A 13206-nucleotide genomic window follows, 5' to 3' on the forward strand; every position below is an offset into this window, starting at 1 on the left:
CATGTTTTGTTCATAGTAGTGTTGGTTGTCCTTCAATTGTTCTTATGGTTCTTTCATTCTTCTGTTATTGTGCTATGCATCTCCTTTCTTTTCTTCTTTGCCTTGTGTAATTATTTTACCAGGAACAAGAGTCCAATGAACTCGCTGTTTGGTCCCTTCCTCCCCCCCCCCCCCCTCCCCCTCTTTAAACCAGCCAACCAACCAACCTACCTTCAGAATTTGGAAGAGAATATTCCAGTCAACATTGTCAAAAGCTTTCTCTAAGTCTATAAATGCTAGAAACGCAGGTTTGTCATTCCTTAATCTATCTTCTAAGATAAGTCGTATGGTCAGTATTGCCTCACATGTTCCAACATTTCTATGGAATCCAAACTGACCTTTCCCGAGGTTGGCATCTACCAGTTTTTCCACTCGTCTGTAAAGGAGTCATGTCAGTATTTTGCAGCCATGACTTATTGTGCTCATAGTTCGGTAATTTTAACACCTGTCGCCACCAGCTTGCTTTGGGTGGGAATTATTATGTTCTTCTTGAAGTCTGAGGGTATTTCGCCTGTCTCATACATCTTACTCACCAGATGGTAGAGTATCATCGTGGCTGGCTCTCCCAAGGCTAACAGCAATTTCATGGAATGTTGTCTACTCCCAGGGCCTTTATTTATTTATTTATTTATTTATTTTTAACTTAGGTCATTCAATGCTCTGTAAAATTCTTCACGCAGTATCATATCTCCCATTTCATCTTCATCTGTGTCCTTTTCCATTTCCTTAATATTGCCCTTAAGTACATCACACTTCTATAGACCCTCTAATACTCCTTCTACCTTTCTGCTTTCCCTTCTTTGCTTAGGACTGGTTTTGTATCTGAGCTCTTGATATTCATACAGGTGATTCTCTTTTCTCCAAACATCTCTAAATTTGCTGTAGTCAGTATCTATCTTATCCCTAGTGATATATGCCTGTACATCCTTACATTTGTCCTCGAGCCACCTTTGCTTAGCCATTTTGCATTTCCTCTTTATCTCATTTTTGAGATGTTTGTATCCCTTTTTGCCTGCTTATTTCCTGCATTTTTATATTTTCTCCTTTCATCAATTAAATTCAATATCTCCTCTGTTACACAAGGATTTCTACTAGCCTTTATCTTTTTATTTATTTGATCCTCTGCTGCCTTCACTATTTCATCTCTCAAAGCTACCCAGTCTTCTTCTACTGTATTTCTTTCCCCTTTATTTGCCAATCATTCCATAACGCTCTCTCTGAAACTGTCTACAACCTCTGGTTCTTTCAGTTTGTTCAGGTCCCATCTCCTTAAATTTGTACCTTTTTGCAATTTCTTCATTTTTAATCTACAGTTCATAACCAATAAATTGTGGTCAGAGTCCACATATGCCCCTGGAAATGTCTTACAATTTAAAACCTGGTTTGTAAATCTCTGTCATACCAATATATAACATATCTGAACTCTTCTAGTGTCTCCAAGCCTCTTCCACATATAAAACCTTATCTTGTGATTCTTAAACTAAGTGTTAGCTATGATGAAGTTACGCTATGCACAAAATTCTACAAGGCAGTTTCTTCTTTCATTCCTTAACCCCAGTCCATATTCACCTACTGCTTTCCCTTCTCTTTCTTTCCCTACTATCGAATTCCAGTCCCCCAACACTATTAAATTTCATCTCCTTTAACTATCTGAATCATTTCTTTTATTGCACCACACATTTCTTCCATCTCTTCACGATTTGCGGTGCTAGTTATCGTACAAACTTGTTCTGCTGTGTCTATCTTGGCAACAATAATGCCTTCACTATGCTGTTCATACCAGCTTACCTGCGCTCCCATTTTTTTATTTATTATTAAGCCTACTCCAGCATTAGCCCTATTTTATTTTGTATTTATAACCCTGTATTGACCTGACCAGAAGTCTTTATCCTCTTGCCACTGAACTTCACTAATTCCCACTATACCTAACTTTAACCTATCCAATTCTCTTTTAAAATTTTCTAACCTACCTGCCAGATTAAGGGATCTGATATTCCACGCTCCAGTCCATAGAACGCCAGTGTTCTTTCTCCTGTTAATGATGTCCTCCTGAGAAGTCCCCACCCGGAGAACAGAATGGGGGATTGTTTTACCTCCAAAATATTTTACCCAAGAGGATTCAGACTATACACAAATCACCTCTGACTCGTCAAACTTACAATGATTGCAAGTCATAACAACAAAAGGCATACTAGACCTAATATAAGATGTACCAATACCTTATGATACACCTCATTATCTGAAAAGTACACTAAGTAAGAACATTACGTCCATTAAAACTCTCCAGACCCCTGAAATTTTCAGTAGAACCACATCAAACAACAGCCACAATAACCAAACGACAGCCATGTGAAGCAGCATCATTCTTCATAAATAAAATTCAGTACTCCACATACAAAAACTGCAGAATAAGTTTTAATAGTTACTTTTATATTGTCCACCCCTTTATAAACATTAACACTTGAGTGCCTATTCACCCTACAGCATGGCATCTCGTGAGTCATTCAATGCAGTTGCATATGCAAGAACTCAATCCAGACTGGCAGTGCGTGATGATATCACACGCAATTTATAGTCTTGCGTGGTCATATACAGTTTTAGCACTACCGCCACATATGGCTTCAGCAATTAATAGCCTCCAGCAGCAAGCAAAGCTGATGTCATGGCCTGAGGCAACTGTACATAGGCATAATGATGTTTTAAGCAATGGAAGCTCTAGGTTGGAATAACACAGTATGAGGAATAGGACAGATTGCTACTCACCATAAAGATGATCCACTGAGTTGCAGATAGGCACAACAAAACGAAAGCACTCCACCTTCTGATACTGTGCCTGGCAGTCTATAGTCCCTGCACGCCCTGCCAGACAGTTCTCTTTTCTCATCCCATTTGTACCCTGCTATCCCTCCCCTTCCCTCTTCCTTGCCCCATTCCAAATTGCTATTCACATCCGCTCACTTTCTGATCGGAGCTGCCGGTGTTGACAACAGCAGGAGGTGAATGTGTGTGTGTTTCCTTTGCTGAGGAAGGCTTTGGCTTATAGCTGCATGTGTATTGGTATTTTTGTTGTGCGTGTCGGCAACTCAGTTGGTCATCTTTGCGGTGAATAGCAATCTATCCTGTTCTGTATATTGTTCATAATTATGTTTTGGTTAATCTTCCTGTTTTGCTCCCATGTCTTCTGTTCAATTTGATTGCCTTCATTTTAATACCTATCATGATTGCAAAATGATCTGCTGGTGTGGAGTTTATTACCTGTGTGTCACAGTGACATGAAGGGATGTTTATTGTTATGTGATCAGTGGTAGTTTCACTATGTTTTTGTTATTCTGAGCAGTTTATCTATTTTTATTAGGTTCCAGGTACCCAGTAAGTCCAGTAGTGTCTTAGTGTTGCCTGTATTTTTCTTTTCCTTGTGTCTGTGTTCAAATCTGTAATACTTATTAAATAAACATATTTTTTGAAGATTCTTGGATTTTACCTTTCAGCTGTTGAAAAAAAGTTTTTATTTCAGCGTTTGGTGATCAGTACAGGCCTGATACGCACCAAATCTCCCAAGCATTTTTTATTTCTACTGCTGTAGCTTCAAACCTCACTTCTCTAGTATATTTTGTGGTATTTTGGGAGGCTTCAGTTGACTCACAATGAGAGAAAATGACACTAACACCTTTATGCAGTTCTCTACAAAAACTGGTTTCCTTTGCATATTTTTTAAGTTCTAACTTACCTCTGATATTCTTTTAGCCCATGTACTGTTGCTGCTAGAATGTTTGGCTTATATTCCTGCAATATCATCTATAATTCTGTACTGAACATTTCCTTGAAGTACTTTAACTAACACTGATAAATCATCATCCAGGAAGTCAGATGTCTGCCTGCTGTTTTCTAATGATACTTGCACAGAAGTTTATTTAAACTAAGTATTGGTTCAAGATGATTTACCGAATGTAAGTAGCATGACTTGTGTAATTAGAATGGACATGCGTTAACAGTGCCAACATCTTTTTTTCTATTTATTGCTAAAATAGAAGTGTAAAAATGTTAATGATGCTGGCATTTCCAAGAAGTAAGGGAAATCAGAAACAGTCAGTTCCAATTAGCTGGTAAGTTAGGAATGATAAAGGCATCTTGAGGGAAATCTTTTAATGTATAAAGATAGTATTTGTGGCTCTTACGTGGTGTTTTTTACATCTGAATAACATCATTTTGTAGTATTTATTGTTGTTCAAGGATTTGTTTGTTCTGCATTTTATTATATGTATGTTTTTACAGAAAGAACACAAAATACATTGTTGTTATTGCCCAAAAGGAATGAGACTGTACACTCCATAATCACAGATGATTAAAATAATTTCTTGTCTTCTGCACAACACACATGGTAGTTCATGAAGAAATAATGCTGTTTTTAAGGACAATGTGTGGCCAAACCAGATTCGTTATGACCTTCCTTATTGCTTTCGTGAGCACAATAACAAAATTTCACAACAGGAGCCTGATATTCCAGTACTGCTGACACACACACACACACACACACACACACACACACACACACACACAGTACAAAACACTATCATATCTTTTGGAACTACTAGTTCCTCCTCCAGGAGGAAGGGGTTAGTTACAGAAGGTTAGAAAGTAATGGCAGATCACTCATGTCCCAGGATGACAGACACACCCCAACTTTCGTCAGGGAAAGGGGAGACAGGGTAATAGTTGAGACACACATATTTCTGTTCCTTCTTGTTACTGTAGATGTTGCATCCATGTAATACAGAGGTGTATCAAAATCTCTGAAATTGGTTAGTGCTCTAATCTGCATAGTATGGATAGTTTTTACCTTTTTTGAAATACTATTATTATTTCAGTGTAAAAAGCATAAATATATTTATCTCAAAATTCATCAGCTGAAAATTGTTTATCCATTTTTGTGCCTTTCTAGAATTTCTAAATGTCATAAAAGAAGGCAGAAGGTATAATAAAAATAGATAGGGCACAGATAAGACAAGATTTTCAAAGCTATTATTAATGTCAGTGATGAATTACCCAGTGGGAAAGGTTGAAACATCTTTGTAAGTTCTTAAAATAAACTAATGAAACTTGTTTTTTCTGATCAGTTTCATTTATTCTCAGAATATCAATAATATCAAAATACAAGGGTAATCTAATACAGTTTCTGCAGTTTCTCAAACATATATACAGACTTTTATTGACTACCATATTAATATATAACCATATGTGAATGAGATTTCCATAAGCAGTTATCAAAAAATAAACAAAAAGTGTGGGCTTTGGTGTCACTTGCCATATACACGCCTTTCTCATAGTTGGTGGGTAAGTGTATGTTTTACTGTGAGGGCATCAAATTTTAGATTTAACATACCCTCTGGATAACTAAATTGTGACTGCTGGAGGATTGCCCACACTCTGTATACAGGCTTTCAAACATGTATTCCAACCCTTGGTGTGACTTGGCATTATTCATATTAACATACCATTGCTGGAAATGAAAGAAGTAAATGTGAAAAATCCTAGGAATGATCAAGGGTTGAACACCAGGCCTTTAGACTACTAATATGAAACTTGCCTTAGGAACCACAGAGCTTATTAGTGTGTTCTGTTTTGTTTCATCTTGTGTTCTTTTAGCATGTCTCAAGAATAATATTTGGAAAATCTTCAGATTTTGATTGTTGCAACTTTTTATACTACTTTTTTTTTCCAGGGTGCCTCGATATTGTACATGCTGGAGAAGTTTTTACACCAAGATGTTCTGAGGAATGGACTTAATGATTACCTCAACACCCACATGTATGGCAATGCAGAGACAAAAGACCTCTGGAATGTTCTGAGCAAGAATGCCAACCAGTCTTTGGAAGTGAAGGTAACTCTGACAATGAAAGTTTACCTAATTTTTTTGATAATGTTATATGTACCCCATATGTAACAGCAAAAATTCTGCTTTTTAAGTTATGGTATTTCAACATGGTTTCAATTTTTCATTCATATTGTTATTCTAGAATTAAAGTTACATGTGCAAGTTGAGTAAACTAAAAAAAAAAGAATATCATTTTTGGAAACATGGAAGTCTTGTGTAATGAAACTTCATGGCAGATTAAAACTGTGTGTCGGACCAAGACACGAACTCGAGACCTTTGCATTTTCTTCACAAGTGCACTACCGTCTGAGCTACCCAAGTATGACTCACGCCCTGTCCTCACAGCTTTACTTTCACCAGTACCTTGTTTCCTACCTTTCAGACTTCACAGAAGCTCTCCTGCGAAACTTGCAGAACTAGCACTCCTGGAAGAAAGGATATTGCAGAGATGTGGCTTTACCACAGCCTGGGGGAAGTTTCCAGAGTGAAATTTTCACTCTGCAGTGGAGTGTGCACGGATATGAAATTTTCTGGCAGATTAAAACTGTGTGCCAAACTGAGACACAAACGAGGGACCTTTGCCTTTCACGGGCAAGTGCTCTAACAAGTCTCCGCAATATCCTTTCTTCCAGGAGTGCTAGTTTTGCAGGAGAGCTTCTGTGAAGTTTTGAAGGTAGGAGACAGGGTACTGGTGGAAGTAAAGCTGTGAGGATGGGGTGTGAATCGTGCGTGGGTAGCTCAGATGGTAGAGCACTTGCCCACGAAAGGCAAAGGTCCCAAGTTCGTGTCTGGGTCTGGCACAAAGTTTTAATCTGCCAGGAAGTTTCATATCAGCGCATACTCCGCTACAAATTGAAAATTTCATTCTGGGCTTGTGTAATGGTTTAGTGATACAGCTTTTCCATGTTCATTATTTCATTTTTCAATTTACATCAATTTTCTCTAATGTTTCCGAACACTTCGCTTCACTGTTCCATTTTTTTCTGTTTCGCATTCTTTTCTTATCTTTCTACTGACTCTTTTGTGTCTCTAGTCTCAGTGGCAACTCAAACATCATTTTTGTAAAGTAATAAACTCTAAATTGGTTCTTGCAATTTGTTGCCATTCCTATTTATCCCTATACTTCAAAGTTAATTAACTCCTTCATAAAATTTATAAATCACATAAAAGATCTGTTCAAAAAATTCTAGCACATTCATAATTTCGCGCCAATGGTATGTTTGAGAAAAATGCAGTTTGCATCCCTGCACATGCCTGTGTTTAATGTGTAACTGCTGGAAGTTTCATTGTTGTATATTTGTTAGTTATTTTTCAGTGCTGTATTGAGTAGAATACTGTGTCGCACAGTTTGCGAATTTTGAGATGATAGAGTTAGAGGAGCAAAGCATCTGCATTAAATTTTGCATGAAACTCACCTTGGAATGCATTGTGTTGCTGCCAAGTTCATTCCATGGCTCATGAGTCAAGACCGGAAAGACCTTCCCCTCTTCGCCTCGCATTCTGTGAAGAGTTTTTGGATCATGCAAGTGAGAATAAGATGTTCCTTAAGCTAATCATAATTGGTGATGAGACGTGGGACTACAGTTAAGATATTGAAACCAAGGTTCAATCTTCACAATGGGTTGGAAAAGGTTCTCAAAGACCAAAAAAAGCTCATCAGGCCAGGTCAAAGCAATGCTGATTGTTCTCTTTGCCTTTGAAGGATTAGTTCATTGTGAATTTGTGCCCCATTGACAAACTATCAGGATGTCCTGCGACATCTGCGAGAAAAGGAAATGGCTGAAACGTGGCGAGACAGTTCATGGGTCTTGCATCATGATAACGCAACTGCGCTTTCATCCCTGTCAGTGCATGACTATTGCATAAGAAACAAAATTACTGTGCTGTCTCATCCTCCTCACTCTCAAGACCTGGCCCCTGCAGACCTTTAAGGTTTGCAATAATAGACAAGATAAAAGAAAATTCACAGACAGTGCTTCACACAATCCAGCAAGAAGCATACCAAGACTGCTTCCAGTAGTGGAAATGGCATTGGGAGCAGTGTATCAATTGTGGAGAAGAGTATCTCAAAGAAGATGTTGCACAATAAGTAAACGATATGTGTAGAAAAATTTTGTGGACAGAGTTCCGGAATTTTTTGAACAGACCTCATATGTGTGCCTAAATACATACTCGAGCATGCGTGCATACACATCACCCCCCCCCCCCCCCACACACACACACACACACACACACACACACACACACACACTAGCTATTGCATTTTTAATTTTGTACTTATCCATCACTCAATACCTCCATCGCATGAGGCCTAGTGGTCTTTACTCTTTCATTATTTGGTACTTTTTGTTGACCTCAGTAAAAAAAAAAAAAAAAAAAAAAACCCTTTCTTTTATTCTTAATGGGTGCAATACATTCACCTTTCAGCCAATTCCTTGTGTGCAAATGGGCCATACCACATTTATTTTCTTATTCTGTGTTGTATTGAGACTAGACATTTCACCAGATAAGATGGAAAATTTAGTATATTATATTTGTGCAATTATAAGACTTAAGTGACTTGGTGTGTCATGAATAGCTAGCAAATAATTGTAAATATACTATCAGTACATGTTGAATTAGAGCTCTCTAAAAATCTTGAAGGAAGAGATATTACCACCACTATTAATTGAATAATCTACATTTTGCTGCTGCTGCTGTCGTTGTTGTCTTCAGTCCAGAGACTGGTTTGATGCAGCTCTCCATGCTGCTCTATCCTGTGCAGGCCTCTTCATCTCTGAGTAACTATTTCAACATACATCCTTATGAATCTGCTTAGCATATTCATCTCTTGGTCTCCCTCTATGATTTTTACCCACCACTCTTCCCTCCAATACTAAATTGGTGATTCTTTGATGTTTCAGAATGTGTCCTACCAGGAGTTCCCTTCTTCTAGTCAAGTTGTGCCACAAATTTCTCTTCTCTCCAGTTCTATTCAGTATCTCCTCATTAGTTACATGATCTACCAATCTGATTTTCAGCATTCTTCTGTAGCACCACATTTTGAAAGCTTCTGTTCTCTTTTTGTCTAAACTATTTATTGTCCATGTTTCACTTCCATACATGGCTACACTCCATACAAATACTTTAGAAAAGACATCCTGACACTTAAACCTATACTCTATGTTAACAAATTTCTCTTTTTCGGAAACACATTTCTTGCCATAACCAGTCTACTTATTATAACCTCTCAACTTCGACCGCCATCAGTTATTTTGCTCCCCACATAACAAAACTCATTCACTACATTACGTGTCTCATTTCCTAATCTAATTCCCTCAGCATCACCTAGTTTAATTTGACTACATCCCACTATCCTCGTTTTGCTTTTGTTGATGTTCATCTTACGCCCTCCTTTCAAGATACAGTCCATTGTGTTTAACTGCTCCTCCAGGTCCTTCATTGTCTTTGGCAGAATTACAATGTCATTGGCAAATCTCAAAGTTTTTATTTCTTCTCCATAGATTTTAATTCCTACTCCAAATTTTTCTTTTGTTTCCTTTACAGCTTGCTTAGTATACAGATTGAATAATATCGGGGATAGGCGACAACCCTGTCTCTCTCTCTCTTCTCAACCACTGCTTCCCTTTCATGCCCGTGACCCTTATAGGTGTCATTTGGGCACTGTACAAATCGCTCTCTGTACTTTACCCCTGTCACCTGCCTAATCTGCATAGAAATAGATATTTTGGAATGCATTACAGAAATAAATATTTCAGCTTAAAAAATCACCAATGAGCTAGTCATTAACTTCTATTTGGTGTTTGCTTGTCACAGGGTCCCAAAAACCATTGTTTGTTTGAATTTTTTTATTTTTACCTTGTCTACTGCATTTGACAAGTAGATATTTTAACTATGTAAATAATTGTTTATTCATTATGAAACTCCTTTTCCTTGTAGAAATTCATAATATTAGGCAGACAGTAACAGATCCTGAATGGAATTTCGTTTGACATTAGTAACATGACTTTTGGTTCAAAAACAATGCCGAAATTTATCTGTGATAGTAAATATATTAAGCAACTTTTACCCACTTAGATTTTCTGTCATTTGCAACAGGCAATCATGGACACCTGGACTAGGCAAATGGGGTTTCCATTAGTTACAGTTACCAAAAAAGATGGTATTGTGACAGCAACGCAGAAGAGGTTTCTGCTTACAGCTAGCCTGGAGAATGACAGTAAAATAGCATTAGATGAAGGAAACTCACCCTTTGGTTACAAGTGGTATGTGCCTCTCAGTTATTATACAGACAAGGAAGCATCAGAAGTACATCATGTTTGGATGAATCTAACTGATGGTAAGTATAAAGACAAGTTACTCTTACCAAAAATCTCTTAAAGTAATTGACCAATTTATTTCAAATTTTTACATATGCAGGTTTGCTGTTAAAACTGACTCGATGAAAGAAAATGCCACACTATGGAACAGTGAGATTTCATTTTCTTTCTCACAGTCAGTTTTAATTACAACAGCAAGTTATGTAAACCATTAGACAAGTGTTTTTCCTTTATGTATTCTTTCCCCTCAAATATAATTTTAAACACAGATTTTATACACAACAATGTAATGCTCTGTTTTCTTCCTTACTATCGGTTTTTAAGAAAACAGGAAAGTTGTGTTTTAGGGCCTGAGCCTACTGGGTTATGATTAGAATACTACTGCAGAATCCTACCCATTTGCTGATTTAAACTATATGCAATACTGCCATTCATCTCAGAGTAGCACTTGCAACCTACTTCCTCAATTATTTGCTGGATGCATCCCAATCTCTGTCTTCCTCTATCATTTTCCCCCCTCTTAGTACTGTGGAAGTTATTCCCTGATGTCTTAACAGATGCCCTGTTGTACAGTCCCTTCTTCTTGTCATTGCCACCTATTCCTTTCCTCATTCATTCTGCAGAGAACCTCCTCATTCATTGGAAAGCGACCTCCTAGTTTCCTTTACCACTGTGATGCGATATGCAGATGAACTATTTGCTGAACTCAGAATTCCATTATAAATTCCCTAAATGCAATTATTATGTGCTTAATGACACCTCACTATGCAATCCCAGCCTTTGTTGAAGAATCGGCTTGGGTGAGGTTGCTTGCCTCATAGAAAGTAGTAATGCATGTAAGTTATTAACATGAACGTAACCCCACCAAAATCTGTGACTTGGTTTTAGGAGAGGGTTGATGTTTCAACATATGTGTAGTCTGAAATATCGGGAAAGATATTCAGATTTATTCCATTTGATAATTACGTATACTAACGAACTGAATTAATAAGGTAATGCCTCTTCACTGTGGACAGATTAATATCTTAATAAAGGAAAGGAGCACAGAACTAATCTATAACTATGAAACCTAGCAATGCATATGGCAGTTCCCCTTAATTGAATGAGAGCACAAGATTCCAGGTCACATACTTTACATCTGTATCACAGAAATAAAGTGAGAAAGTGCTGCTATGTTCAATAGGTCAATGGCCACCTGTGTAACTTCTATGTACTCCAAGGCTGATCGTGCTACAGCTGGAGTAGTGTTTATTACCTACTCTGATCTTGTGCTCCATGACAGGGTCCCCAGTCGGCTGTTCTCATCATGTTGTTATGCCAATCAGGTGTGATGTGTCTGCAACCACAGTGGTGTGCGTAGATGACACAATTCTGCGAAATTATCCAGAGTTCCAGAGAAGATACACAGCTACTCTGCAATTGCTCTGTATCATCCGACATAGAGTTCTGCATCCTTATCGGACGGATGGTGAAGCGCAAGTGTCCTTTCTACCAAAAACCTAGTGTGGCATGCCGCTCCACTGGTGTGGCTGTCCAGCCGCAACATTTTAACAAATTTTTTACCAATGAGCATTACTCCCACTTGACTGTGACTGCTTTGAAACATTGCTTACATCACATCGAACTGGCCAATCGCAGTCTCCTGTGGGAGTCACCACTCATCCGAAGAACTTTCCAGATGCTTCCTTGGTGCCAGTGTCTGTCCCAAGCTCAAAAAATATGGAATGGGGGATTCCATGGAAGTATATTCCTTGCCGTTAATGTTGCCCATGACGTTTTTGTGAGCTCAGGGCAACACAGCCGAGGGTAAAACAGTGTCTCCCTGTATTATTCACTTTCGGGAGACATTCTGCTTCCCTTGCAGTGTTATTCTGGAAATATTGCCTGCCTGTTGGGCGGCATCAAAGCCCTACCACTGGAGACTGTGCAGACTGTGCCAACACCCCTGGGGCGCTGGAGGTTGTGAAATTCAACCTCCACGCTATCATGCTGCTAGCTTCCCGCCACCAGCACTCTGAATTCAATCCTACTTGAAACTCTATCCACAAAAATTATTTGCACTTAACGCAATGCAGCACATTCTCATTGCTCATCCCTTAGCTATCTCTGTTAGCGTAGCATGATGAACCACAAATTTGTTCACATCCATGCTGTTACTTCGTCATTACTGCCCTAATTAATTATTCAAAAATGCAAAGTGGTAATTGATGTGAGTGTTGCACTCTCAGTGCATAGCCCATATGGGTTGCCACCTTGCATCGTTACCTTATCATACCACATAATTTTCAGCATTCTTCTGTAGCATCACGTCTCAAATCTCAAATGCTTCTATTCTTCTTATATTCTAGTTTTCCCACAGTCCATGTCTCACTGCCATAAAATGCTGTGCTGCAAAAGCACATTCTCAGAAATTTCTCTGTGTCAGGAAAGCCCTTTTTGCCACTGCTAGTCTGCTTTTTGTGTTCTTCGTGCTACCTAGGTAGCAGAAGTCCTTAACTTCATCTACTTTGCGATACCAATTACGGTAAGTTTCTCACTGTTCTAATTTTTGCTACTTCTCATTACTCTTGCCTTTCTTCAATTTACTCATAGTACACATTCTGTACACATTCGACTGTTCAATTCATTCAACTGGTCCTGTAATACTTCTTCACTCTCACTGAGGATTTTAATCCCACACTTGAGTCTTTCTTTTGTGTCCATCATTGCTTCTTCGAAATAGGTTGAACAGTGGGGACAAAAGACTGCATCCCTGTCTCAAATCCTTTTAATCCATGCACTTCTTTCTTGGTCTCTCATTCTTATTATTCCCTCTTGGCTCTTGCACATATTGTGCACCATTTTAAATTGAACACTTTTTGCAGCTTGACAAATTCTATAAATGTGTCTTGATTTTTATTCCGTCTTGCTTCCATTGTCAACTGCAACATCAGAACTCTCTCTCTGATGCCTTTACCTTCCCTAAAGCCAAACTGA

At 38.3% G+C, this 13206-nt stretch overlaps 1 protein-coding gene across 3 annotated transcripts in view; it reads left to right on the forward strand.

Annotated features, from left to right (window-relative positions):
- Positions 1-13206, forward strand: part of LOC124794765 (glutamyl aminopeptidase-like) — a 278588-nt gene that overhangs the window by 195673 nt on the left and 69709 nt on the right. For all 3 annotated transcript variants that reach the window (XM_047258386.1, XM_047258385.1, XM_047258387.1), the window contains 2 exons: positions 5759-5917; positions 10010-10250. In XM_047258386.1, the coding sequence (XP_047114342.1) occupies positions 5759-5917; positions 10010-10250 (400 nt within the window). The remainder of the gene's footprint in view (positions 1-5758; positions 5918-10009; positions 10251-13206) is intronic.

This window comes from Schistocerca piceifrons, chromosome 4 (genome assembly GCF_021461385.2).
Source record: "Schistocerca piceifrons isolate TAMUIC-IGC-003096 chromosome 4, iqSchPice1.1, whole genome shotgun sequence".
Classification (NCBI taxonomy): domain Eukaryota; kingdom Metazoa; phylum Arthropoda; class Insecta; order Orthoptera; family Acrididae; genus Schistocerca; species Schistocerca piceifrons.